Source organism: Lates calcarifer, linkage group LG8 (genome assembly GCF_001640805.2).
Source record: "Lates calcarifer isolate ASB-BC8 linkage group LG8, TLL_Latcal_v3, whole genome shotgun sequence".
Taxonomy (NCBI): Eukaryota; Metazoa; Chordata; class Actinopteri; family Centropomidae; genus Lates; species Lates calcarifer.
The window spans coordinates 16,648,285-16,660,608 of NC_066840.1; the positions used below are offsets into that span (position 1 = coordinate 16,648,285).

Genomic DNA, 12,324 nt, shown 5'->3' on the forward strand with positions numbered 1-12,324 from the left:
ACCTACATTCTCTGAATTAGAATATAACCACAATTAAATCAACCTTTGAAAGCTGTTTAATATAAAATCCACATGCATTTAATTTGCCCTTTTATAGTTGTTTTAATGTGATCAGTCTGAGAAATGGGTGCGGTGTTGCAAGCCTACAGTGTGTCATTGGTAACATCTGTGTCGATCATATCCTCGAGTCAGCAGTGTTTATCGTCCCTGTGCCAGCTTCTAAATCAACCACTTTATTAGATCCCCACACAAGCATTTGATGTACTGCCCCATCTGCCTCCCTAAATCCACAACAGTCTCCTTTTTGTCGCTCTCCCAAGTCCTTCCCCACTCGTCCCCCGCTCTTGCACAAAGAGCCATTCAAGGCTGAACTGAGACTAACAGGTCACACCAGAGCAGCAAACAGCCTCCGGGCCCATCTCTGTTTGTAAGGATGACATGTTTTGTTGATCTCACAGCCATATGATGACCCCCCCACCCCCTCCTCTCGCAATCTCTCCCCTCTCGAGTGGATACAAAAGCGAAATCCGCAGAGAGATGTTGTGGAGACTCAACTGCTGGGGAGGATAGGAGTGAAGGAAGACATCTGTCTCGCAATCTGTAAACTCCTCAAGCAGCTCGAGACAATTAAAGCAGCTGAAAACAAGCTGCTGGTTGATAATGCTGGGCAGTGAGGAAGACAATCAGACGCATTGTTTAAAGCCCAGGGGTGGGACAAAACCTCTAAGTAGAAAAACACATTTTATTGATTCAAAGAAGTAGATGACTGTACTTGAAAACTCACCTCTGTTCACTCAAACCTTTTGTGTTGCCTTGAAAGCATGATTTCCTCTGAATACCATCTGGTCACTAATGTTGATGTGATGTCATCGATGTGAAACAGTGTGTGTCGTGATGATGTTTTAACTCAAAGGAAGCAATAACAGCCCTTCTCTCTCATTTCCAGCTTAGGATCCCTGTAGAAAAAGTGCTCCCTTGTGGCCATCCTGCTGTGAATGAGTTTCCACCCCATCATCCTTTACCGTGCCCCCCTCCCCCACCCTCACCCCAAACTCCCGTAATTCAACCCTCCACATGCTTCCCCCCCCCCTGCTCTGTGGAAGACGCTGGGCATTGCTATCAGTTTACATCACCTGTTTATGCTGAATGATGCTTGTCTATTATTTGGTTTGTACAAGCAATTATTCAGCGTGTCTTTTTATGCAAATTGACAAAAAATGCATTCCATATTTGTTTTATATTCAGTGGTTTCTTTGCATGATGGAGTGAGCTTTTTTTAATATTAACATACATGACTACTGTTGTGATGGGCAGAAATGTATTGAGGCTAAAGAGAAACATGCATCAGACACTGGGACCTGAGAGTGAAGAAAGAATTAAAGCCACTGAGGATTGATGCGAGGATGGTTGAAGCTAATGTTGCATAACCCTGATCCATCTTCAGCTTAGTGATTTTTAATTTTACAAACTCAGTGCAACAGCAGCCTATGGAGTAACTGTAAACAACAGTCATAAACATATTTCTTAGTAGGTAGTAATTACTTAACAGTTGGCTTGGGGTTGAGCTAGTTTGTTATTAGTTAAAGGTTATAATCCTTAAGATTTCAGTTGACACCAGTGATTACCATGTTAACAGCAAGTGTGGTTTTATACTACAGCGCTGAGCAGCTACTTTGTCAGAAATACAACAGCAGAGCGACTGGTGTAGCTGTTTACTGTGTAGCCACACAAACTCATTGTTTTGGTTTTAAAAAATGTAAGAAATCTGTCAGAACTTGGCCTTTTACCATCATGTGCAACTACAATCTGATTCCATGCTGCATACGACGCAAGTAGTTACACCCTGGCGCTAATCTTAGTGACAGATACATTACGTTTGCTGTGATTGCTTCACAGTAAAAGGCACCACGTTTCATCAGTTGAATGCTTTTCAGCGTGAAGCAGCAGCAGCAGGAAAGTGCAAGTAGCAGTATGGCTCTGACACGGCTTTATTAGAGGGAACCATAAACAGTGAGTCTGATGAGATAAATTTACAGTAATGTTTGATTATATGGTCACATTATTTACTGTGAATACTGTGTGTGTGAAGGCAGTTTGAAATCTAGCTCAGAAATGGCGGACCCTGCCGCTAACAATGAAAACTACATTTAAAGAGGTAATTACTGAATACATATACGTTAAATGGTAGCTGCTGTGAAAATGATGACCATAAATAGGATAGCACTCCATAAAAATCTTACATTAAAAGTTCCATTAAAACATTAAAAGTTCCACTAGTTATTACTGCGGCCGTACAAGTTTGGGCTTGAAGTAAAAAATAGAAACAGAGATCTCGTTCTCTATTTTTGGTATTTATGTCCCTTTGCTGATGTTGTTTCACTTTAGCCTGATGCATGAGAAGATGTGAGCCTAATCTCTTTGCCACTTCTCCCATACCTCATTCATTGTCATGTGTTTTGTGCATATTTGTATTAGCTTTCACATTTGCACTTTTTTTTTTTTTACACACACAAATGTGATATTTTTAAGTATATATTAATGTTGTCAGTGCAATTGTAACTTTCTTTTTATTTGACTTATTATGAAGGCACATTTAAAAGTCATTCCTCGTGATGTCCATTGTCCTGCAGGGACCAGTGTTGTTTGTATCCGTGTTACGCATAAAAAATACAATATCTCAAAAGAAAATAAATAAAGGCCAATTTCACCAAATGTTACAACTGTGGCCATAATCATTGTGTATGACTAATACTGCTGTAAATTAGGAGATTACATGAAAGTTTAACGAACCTCAGTGGGTAAAGAGGGTATGCAGTGAATGAATGTTGATGTCTCCTTTGTTTATATCTGTATTTTTAGCAGACAGTGGTCCTAAGTTTCCTCACAGCTTTACTTAACATCTCAATGTCAATTTTTTATTGTTTCTCTTGGTCCGGTGCATTTACAATCTTCAGGTATGTTTATTTCTTTTAGCTCAGGATCAACAGGGCGTCTCCTACCTCAGTCATTCCTTTTGTTTTCACCATTTCAAGGTTGAAGGTTGCTTGAAAGAGAAACGTATCTTGGTTTCAAGACGCTGCCGCATTAAAAAGAAACACTTTGGTTCCACATGACATCAGGGTTAAAATACATCTAGAGTAGAGCCATTCCCTCCTCCTAACCCTCAGCTCACTGGTCTGTGTGGTTTCACTCTTCCTTTGCAGTAATCCCTGGCTCTGCACTGAGTAGGTCCTCAGCCCTCAAGCTTTGCTAAGGGAACCAGCCTTTGTGGGTACTGAGTACCTCAAATGTGACCAGAGGCTTTGTGGACCCCCGTCCTTCAGGGTTTCTTAATCATTACTTTGCTCTAATATGGGTTAATGTGTATTTGTGTTTCACTGCAGCTCTAACCTCACACTGAGCGATTAATTCTTGCTCTGTTGCCACTGCTGATGCTTATACATGTACTGTGTTTTTTTGCTGTGACTAACACCCTTCTCCACTGAAGTTGTGATGGAGATTACATGCATGCATTCATTTATTGTAATATTTGGACAGCACATTTACCTTTTGACTCACTATAGGCATGTAGACAATCATGTGGAATTATATTATAACACTTCCCACAGGATTTATTCACTGTTTTAAAGATTGATGCAGCATCGTCAGTGGGCACAATATCTTCTCATTATTCACACTTGATGTATTGTTTGAATGACTGTATAATCATATATTTATGATCAGTTTTCTCCCTGATATCGGATGCACTCCTAAATCTTTGACTCTTTGGCCCTCAAGTTTTTACAAGCATTTCTGCTTTGCCCAACTCCTCTAACTGCTGGCTCTCTTTCTCTTTGTCTCTTCAGCTTCTTTTAATCTGTCTTGACCACCTGAAGAGGGGAATTGCAGCTTCAGCAAGAAACTAAGCACCCTTTACCTCTTCCTGTTTTTTCTCGCTGTTATCTACCTTTTATATTTTCTCCCCCATTGCATCTCCTTTTGTTTGAATATGGCCTTATGTGGACTCGCATGGTATTTCTGACCACCTAATGAAGCTCTAAACCCAGGCAGGTTGGGAAGTGGGCACAGTTTAAATCTGCTATTGTGTCTTAATGTATATAAAGCGACTCTTGTAGTTCATAGAAGTCATCAGTGGGGGTTTACACATTTATAGGACTCGTAGGTTGAAGTCATTATTTGATCTTTACTTGAAATAAAATTGCAATGACCTGCACTATGCACTCATCTCTTCAATAGGATTCTTAATACTTAGCGCTCATTAGAATAAAACGCTACTGAGACATCAAGGCTTGCTGATTAAACAAAAACCATCAAGGACAGAAGCACTTAACGCACTATGTGTAATGTGTTATGAAGGTACACTATAATGAATAGACATGTTGCTTTCTTGAAACTAGTACAGTTGGAAATTAAATGCGCCTGCTTCCAGGTTTTCTGATTATCAAAAATAAACAGCAGAATTAAATTAGAGTCATAGTCATGCAAAAGCCAAAGCAATATTTACACTTGGCACTTAATTTTTATGGTGCCCATGTTTACATGTCACTGCTGAATACCATGGAGGTCACATGTCATGGCCTTTTTTTATTACACACTGTGCTTTAATATTCACAAGCCTATTCTATATTTTGCATGCATCTTTTTATTTCATTACCGCTGTGATCTTTGACCTTTGACCTGCTTGTTTTTATCCCCTAATAACTCAGTTTTACAGTCAACTTCAACGTCATTGCTGTTTTCTTCAACATGGTGCATATTATTAATGTATATTTGCTCTGTCCTATGATTTCAGCTCCCATTTTGCCAAATACTAGAATAAGATGGAGTTGAACTGAGTCCCAGATAGGAGTATTTAAAAAAATGATACTCGTGCATTTATATAATTTATAAGGATATATTTTGTGTATTGAAGTGGAGACTTGTTGTTTATTACCTATGATCTTTGGACGTGGCTCTTGAGTGTAAAGTAACATTTTGGTGTCAGAAATTGCCATACATTTTTCTAGTATCAGTCATCACCTCTTGTAGTCAAAAACTCTCCCACACTACAAATTATTCAGTATCTTACTTTAGTTCCATTGATGTACATTTTCAATAAAAAAACGTGATCCAAACATGTTAAGCTTTTGTCTTTCGTTCAAAGTGTTGTAAGCTCATGGTTCATAATGTTCATTACTGTTTTTTTGTACAATATTATTGTTGCTGTGAAACTGAGCCTCAGATGGATAGTACTGTGAATTTAGCACTGTGTATATACTATGAAAAATGTTAGACACTTAGACAGTCCTGCACAGGGGTTGTCAGTTACTCTGGCTGATTAGACCTGTAGTAAGGATGGAGTGAAGCTTTGCTGGAAATTGATTCACCAAACTGAATATCCTATAAGGATTTTATCACTACAATGCTACAACAAAACCAACATGAAGCCAAGGCAGATGAGTCAGTCAAGGGCAGTCTGTGTATACCTACACTTCCCTGAGGTGGTGCAAGTGAAAAGGTTTAGTTGCTTTAAAAAAGTAACTGAACACCAGACTGAGAAGCCATGTCTTCCTGCTCTCTGGTTTAAACTTTAAAACCAGTTTTACCTCTGACTGAAGGTAATATCATTGATGGGTTTGTGTCTGTAAACACGCACAACAGTGATGTCACTGGGGGCTGGGGAACACCTGTATATCACTGCAGCAAGGTGAGAAGTTTAACCATTGGAGGTCAACAAAAACAAGATTTCTAGGGGGTGTTAAGTTTCCTCTTTAAGATTTTACATACAACATATAGCATCACAGCAGTATCAACAGTATAAGCAGCTGGCCACCTTTTATCACACAATACCATTAGGTCCTGAATCCATTTTGCAACCTGATGCTCATCCCATACATGCAGTCAGTCAGAACAAGGAGTCCTGCAACAGAGCCCCAATCTCATTTTCTTCATGGAGTCAGTCTGAGATTACATGAGGAGACAGAAGACACTGATACAGAGGAACTGTGGCAAGACAGGAGAATTGGCTCTGTTTTAAAAATCTGTTTACTGCACTTTGTATGAACTTATTAACTGATAAAAATGATCTGAGAGCATCCTCACTAACTATTCTTACACTGTGACATTACAACCTTTGCATAACTAAAGCCTCTGAATACTTATTTCACCTCTGGAAATGGGACAAAAAGTACCTGTGAAGAACCTGTATTTACAAAAAATACAATGTTGCAACAAATAGTTATTAATGCTTTTCACTGCTCGTATGTCATGGCTGACTTCAGTTTTAGTGACACTGGTGATACATACTCTCTCTCTACCGTCAGTGGATGATATTTTATTGGAAATTCTCATATGATTCACGATAATTGTGATTTATTAATAATCTTGACCATTTGTGTTGTACTTGTACAATTGTGCCTTATGAAATATCATATGTTTAGTACCTTTCCACCTGTCAGTAAGCTGACAGGGCACCTCGCCCCATCAAGGACAGGGGCTGATACAGGGCTGCATAGCTGTGTAATCTTTGACGCTTTTCTCTCAGTGCTACACCGTTGTGTAGTCTCCAGAAGATGTTTTCCTTTTCGTCTCCGGACGTAACCTTGTTTCTTTTGCATTTAACCTGTAATCTATTGTACTCGGTACTCATTGTGCGTGCCATGCTTGAGGAGTGCAATGGGTCTGTTTGCAAACGTATGAATTAAACCTACGGAAAGACAACCGTTGACTCTGTGCTTTATTCAACAGAAGATTCCCATAACAATTTTGTTATCAGAAGTGTCACTCGTGCGAGACGGCATCGGCGACTCGAGGAGCTGCAGGTGGAGATTGTGCACAGCTAGAGCCTGGGACTCTAACCTCAACCTCCCCGTACAAGAGGGTGGAGATGTGGGGGCCTGACGAATCCCTTTTTTCTTTGTGTGAACAACCTTGTCTTTGTGGTAAGTGAATTCTCGCCACTTGGGGGGGCTGTGACAGACATGTCAACAGGCCAGGTACTGGAAAACCGCTGTACAATCAAAGAAGCTTCGGGTCCAGGGAAGGATTTAATCTAATTTAATGCACTGGTACGGTAATTGATTCAAAACTTTTTTGGGGAAACTCATTCTCACTTGGTAATTTTAACACCGCGCACAAAAAAAGTGAGAGTGTAAAAGAGTAAAATTACAAGTGAAAACTGATTGATAAAATGGATTCGGAGGTAACAGAGTCAGTGATCAGACAAAAAGATATTAACCCCATCCCAAAAATGAGCGGCAGATATGCTAAATCGGTAGCAGCATCAGGTACTGCTGTACTAGAGAGGTACACAGTCCCACTCACATGCTATGATGACATTGAGGGAAAGCTTAAACATTCATTTTTGCTGTCCAAACACACTGTCCTGTAAAGAGTGTTTTGTGAAGTACGGCAAGGAAGACCTGATCAGTGGAGAATGACACTGCACTCAACTCTGTCAACAACACACTGGTATAGGAGGCCACAAATGTTACAATTTTGTAAACGACATTTCTGAAATTCCTGAGTTAAATCAGGTGCCATCTTGTTTGTGGGCAAAACACAAATATGATGTAGGATTGATCAAAGGCGCCAAACCAGTTGTGATCGCACCAAAATCTACATACAGACCATGCAAAAATCAGTAACCATTGAAAAAAGAAGCAGTTGATGGCATCAAACCAGTGTTTGAATCTCTCGTTTCATGTGAAAAGTCTCCTGTATGAACACCAATTTTTCCTGTGAAAAACATAAGAGATGCTGGCCAGCCTGATGAATGGAGATTTGGGATCTGCAAGCAGTAAATGCAGCAGTCCATGCACACACTCCAAATGTTCCAAATCCACACACAATCATTTCACAAGTTCCTTCTGACAGTAAATGGTTCTTTGTTATTGATTTGGCAAATGCTTTTTTCAGCATTCCAGTTGATCCAGATAGCCAATTTGTATCTTCATTTGAGGGTAAAATGCACACGTTTACCTGGCTGTGTATTCTGTGAATCACCAACTATTTTCAATGCAGCTTTAAAAGACAACTTGGATTCACTCAACTTGCCAGCAGGCAGTGCTCTCTTGCAGTATGTTGATGACCTCATGATCTGCTCCACCTGTGTATGAGATACACTGGCCCTGCTGAATCATCTGGCTGATAATGGCCACAAAGCCAGTCTGTCTAAATTACAGTTTGTCTCAGAGGAAGTCACCTTTTTGGGTCATGTGATCACAGCAGAGGGGAAAACCCTCTCACCCAAACGCATTGAAGCCATCTAAACCATTCCACAACCAGAGACAAAGAAACAGGTTATGAGTTTTGACACAAGAACATGGGGGACGACAAAGACCTGTGGCTTACTTTTCAGCAAAGCTTGATCCAAGGATGAAATGTTGCTTTATTGTGCAAACCTGTCCTCTGTGCTTTCTGATATTCACAAACAGGTAAAGGACGCTCTCCCAAAGGCCACAGAACAGAAACTGCACGACTTGGAGCCAGGGGACTGGATCGTGGTGAAAGACCTGAGAAGGGGGAATTGGAAAGCCCGCCGGTGGAACAGGCCCTACCAGATTCTCCTCACCACGGAAATGGCTGTGAAGTTTGCGAAAAGGGCAACCTGGATCCACGCCAGCCACTGCAAATGAGTCCCTGAGCCCAGAGAGAACACCTCATCAAGCGTGCATTAGCATCAGTAAGTGAGCCAACACCTTCCCCCACTTTGTGTTTGCGAGAGAGAGAGGGGTGTGGATTGTCAATATGGCCACACGTTTCTCAAACTCACGAAAAGGCAGCACACTGATTACAGGGGTGGGTTTAGGTCACACTGCTGATGCAATAACGCCAGCAACTATCCAGTGGCGCTGGAGGGGTGGCAGATGCAGAGAAATGAAGAGCACGTTCCTGCTCGCTGTCATCATCGTCCTGCCACTTCACCTGTCTGAAGTTACACCTCAGTCACCCCAAGAACAAGGTCACAGAGATTCCAGCAGGAGCCACACTGAGAAATCATCACACAGATTTAAGAGGGAACTGTTACCTGAGTTCACTCAGAACCCAGCAAAGCCTGAGGAAAACTCATGGTATCCAGTAGTCATGGCTGCAGCCAGGAAGATTACCAACGAGAGCTGCTATGTCTGCACACAACTACCTCTCAGGGTTGGTGCTTCGATACCTGTGACACAATGCCCACTGAACGTTTCAGAGGTCCTAGGGGTAATGGTAGCCTCCACCCTGAGTGCTCCCTATGCAGAGAGAGAGATGTGGGAGACCTGACTGAGGACTTGAAGAAGTGCAACATCAGCATTGTGAACTACAGAGGTTCAACTGCCAGATTCTGGAACACGACACATGAAACACAACAGGGAGTTCACCAACCTGGTATGACCACGAACCCCACTGCTCAACGAGGTACTGTTGTTTCACTAAGAAATGTTTCACTGATAACGACCATTTCCTGCGATTTTCATATCGATCCAGCTAAGTTTGAAAACCACACGTGCACATTAGTGACATGAAGTGCACTGACAGCAGTCCGCTCTGCCTGAACTCTGCGGCGGCAAAGCATTCTGGGTCAGTGCGGTGACAGACGCCATGATTTTCCTGTAGCTGGACCAGAAAATGGATGCTTCCTGCAGTAGCTGAATGGGTATCTGTATCTCCCCGGGAGGTTACAACTACCTGTTACGGAAAAGTCTCCTGAAAAGACACGAGTCCGCCTGTCGGTTCGCTGTAAGGAGCCGAGTCTGGTAGAAAACTCAGAGAGCAGGCTGTCGCTGCTGAAGTTAGCTAGAGGCTAGCTGCCTAATGCTAGCAGTCACCAGGCTAGGCTAACACGATAATAATAATATTAAAAATAAAGGCACTGTCTCCTGCTTAGCCAAAGGACAGCGATATAAGTCGGAACAAAGGCTACACCTTAAGGTAAGAATACGACACAGCTGAGTAATTACAACATTTAAATGTTGACAAATGTGACGTTTAGCTTGATAAACGTGTTAGCCTGTGAGAGATGGACCCTGTCGGCCTACTGCGTCACTCTGTCCAGGCTTTGTGATGGCACGAAACCTAGCTGTTTCCTCGGGTTTTAACATCAGATCCATGAAATATCTAGTGGTGTAATACACATAGTCCAGGCACATGGTTTGTATTCAGTCTCTGCATGCTGCTGCCAGGTGGTGTTTGTTTTCTAGGGAATGTTTTTAGCCTCTATAGACAGCATGGAGTATTAACTCATCATGTCCAGATGTCTGTGCTTGTACATCTCATCCATTCACTAAATGTCTGACTTATATCTTTGGCCTCAATAACAGGTATGGCCTGGATTTGATTCGGACGGTGCTGGTGATGGCAGAAGGGACTGACACTGTCGAAATGCCCTCCTTTTGACCCAAGTCCTAGTTCTGAAGCAAAAAAGAGACCTTCTTCTTCTGATGGCAGTGAGTGTTGATCTGGGATGTGTAGTCTGTGTATGTGTTTCTTGCAATGAAAAACATACATTTCTGTGTTATCTGCTGTTTCACCATCATATCTTTATATCTAAATGTGTCTCAAAATACCACATTTGTATATTTAGACCTGTGACATATGCAAAGGTCAGTTGATTTTTGGGGTTATCCAATCAAATTAAACTTGAAGGTTTGCCAGACTCATGAGTGGTAGCAACAGTAACATGACTCAGAGGCAGAGTAAAGGGTTTCTCCTAAGTAATTTGTATGGCACCTTTTGCACTGATCGGTGCAAAAGTGCAGTAAAGATGAAGTTAGTTCAGATGTTAAACAGTAAACAATGTGAGACTAATGCACCTGAGAGATGATAAAAAGTAATAATAAAACCTATGAAAAGGTTTAAGAGAAATTAAATGTGAATAAATAATTAAGAAAACTAATGGACAAAAGACTGACAAACAAATCATAGAGAGAGAATAGAACATTTTAAATCATGTATACGAAAAAATTGACATAAAATAGGGAATGGCCATAAATAATAGTAAGGTTCTGTATTTTTGTTATTGTCAGCAAATCCCATGAAAAACCAAACAAAATCACCAATGTTTTTTGTCTGTCTCATCATACATTGTTACGATATATGAAGCTTTGGTATCACAGACAATACTTACTGAATATAAGAAAAACATCAGACTATCACCAGACATGCTCTCTAGGCTCAGACCTGTATGGCCTGACAGTTAAGACACAACGTGTGCCTCCTCTATATTTGGGGATGACTGAGGAGCCAAGTGCTGTTTAGTCATTACTGTCAGTTCCCATTTTACAATGGAAGACGTGGATGAAATCACATTCTCAACCAGTTTCAATGGACCAATGTCATCATGATTCCTGCTGTGCCCATCTGAGATGACAACTGATTAATCTACTGAACGTCAAATCAAACATCCTCTCTGGTTTTCTAACTGTCCACTGGTGTCATTTAATTGCAGGAGACGAGCCATGAGGAAAATGCCTGTGTCAAAATTTGGTTCCAGACCTCGATTTGAGCCTGTTCACTTTGTCAGTGGTGGAAGCAGTGGAGGAACCGGCACTGATGAGAAGGAGAATGATAAGGACCGCCGGAGGAGCGAGTTGTATGGTGTGAGACAGTGGGACACCGAACACTCTTCCTATAGCAGTGGCATCAGCAGAGCTCAGGGCTCCTCTCCCTGAGGCCTGCTTTTGACAGAGTGCCATCGTACAGTTCCGACTCTTGGGGTTCCCATAGAGACAGAGACCGAGAGAGAGACAGAGAGATTTCTTCCGGTAGTACAAGTGGCTTAGGTTATGGAGGACGTGGGTCCACTTCAAACTTCATGGCTAAAACACAGCAGGACTACACAGCCAAATATGAAGCCCACAGCTCCCGAAATTCAGACTCCTATTCTCAGCCCCACAGGTACAATGGGATATGGGGAGCGAGCAGGTCAGCGGGATGGGATTCAGGACGTCAGGGTTTGGGGTACGGTTATCAGGACCGGCCTTCATCAAGCAGGCCATTCAGCAGAGTCTACAATAGCCCGGCAGGAGCAGTCCTACCACGTCTCAGCTGGGCTCTTCATCACAGCCTCTTCCCATATCTCAGTCAACATTAGATGACAAGCAAAGGCTGATTGCTAATGTAGCATCTGCGTTGGTTGTTGCTTTTAGGGACCCTATGTTTATGACTGGAAGTGACTCGCCTAACTATAATTTCATGTTGAGCCGCAGCATTCAGGCGTGCAAGACCAACCCTGAGTATATTTATGTCAACCTGAAGGATATTCCTCAGGCTGACCTACCAAAGAACAGGAAAGTACCAGCAGACGGTTATGCCTGTGAACTGAGATGTCAGGGTGTGTATCTTGCTACCGGATACTCCGGCAGT

General features: G+C 41.8%; 5 protein-coding genes across 16 annotated transcripts in view; 3 read left to right on the top strand and 2 right to left on the bottom strand.

Annotated features, from left to right (window-relative positions):
• Positions 1 to 12,324, top strand: part of rpl39 (ribosomal protein L39) — a 55,115-nt gene that overhangs the window by 21,857 nt on the left and 20,934 nt on the right. The window lies entirely within an intron of this gene.
• sowahd (sosondowah ankyrin repeat domain family d) overlaps positions 1 to 12,324 on the bottom strand; it is a 55,466-nt gene that overhangs the window by 19,525 nt on the left and 23,617 nt on the right. The gene's annotated exons all lie outside the window — the stretch shown is intronic.
• Positions 1 to 12,324, bottom strand: part of pttg1 (PTTG1 regulator of sister chromatid separation, securin) — a 54,467-nt gene that overhangs the window by 16,535 nt on the left and 25,608 nt on the right. The window lies entirely within an intron of this gene.
• The window catches only part of LOC108895411 (septin-6), a 103,025-nt gene that overhangs the window by 12,758 nt on the left and 77,943 nt on the right, over positions 1 to 12,324 (top strand). For 4 of the 10 annotated variants that reach the window (XR_007813692.1, XM_018694225.2, XM_018694226.2 and 1 more), the window contains one exon: positions 947 to 2,720. The exons of 3 other annotated variants lie outside the window; for them this stretch is intronic. Coding sequence is in view for 4 of the 7 variants with exons in the window: in XM_018694222.2 (XP_018549738.1) it covers positions 947 to 962 (16 nt within the window). In the remaining 3 variants the exon portion in view is untranslated. Of the gene's footprint in view, positions 1 to 946; positions 2,721 to 3,203; positions 3,822 to 3,845; positions 5,123 to 12,324 lie in introns of those variants that run through there. 3 more of the 10 variants (XM_018694221.2, XM_018694224.2, XM_018694220.2) reach the window with 3 other exon arrangements.
• LOC108895390 (NF-kappa-B-repressing factor) overlaps positions 9,241 to 12,324 on the top strand; it is a 94,965-nt gene continuing 91,881 nt past the window's right edge. Inside the window, exon 1 of one of the 3 annotated variants that reach the window (XM_051072485.1) lies at positions 9,241 to 9,378. The gene's annotated coding sequence lies outside the window, so the exon portion shown is untranslated. Of the gene's footprint in view, positions 9,379 to 9,411; positions 9,892 to 10,357; positions 10,407 to 12,324 lie in introns of those variants that run through there. The other 2 variants (XM_051072484.1, XM_051072486.1) reach the window with 2 other exon arrangements.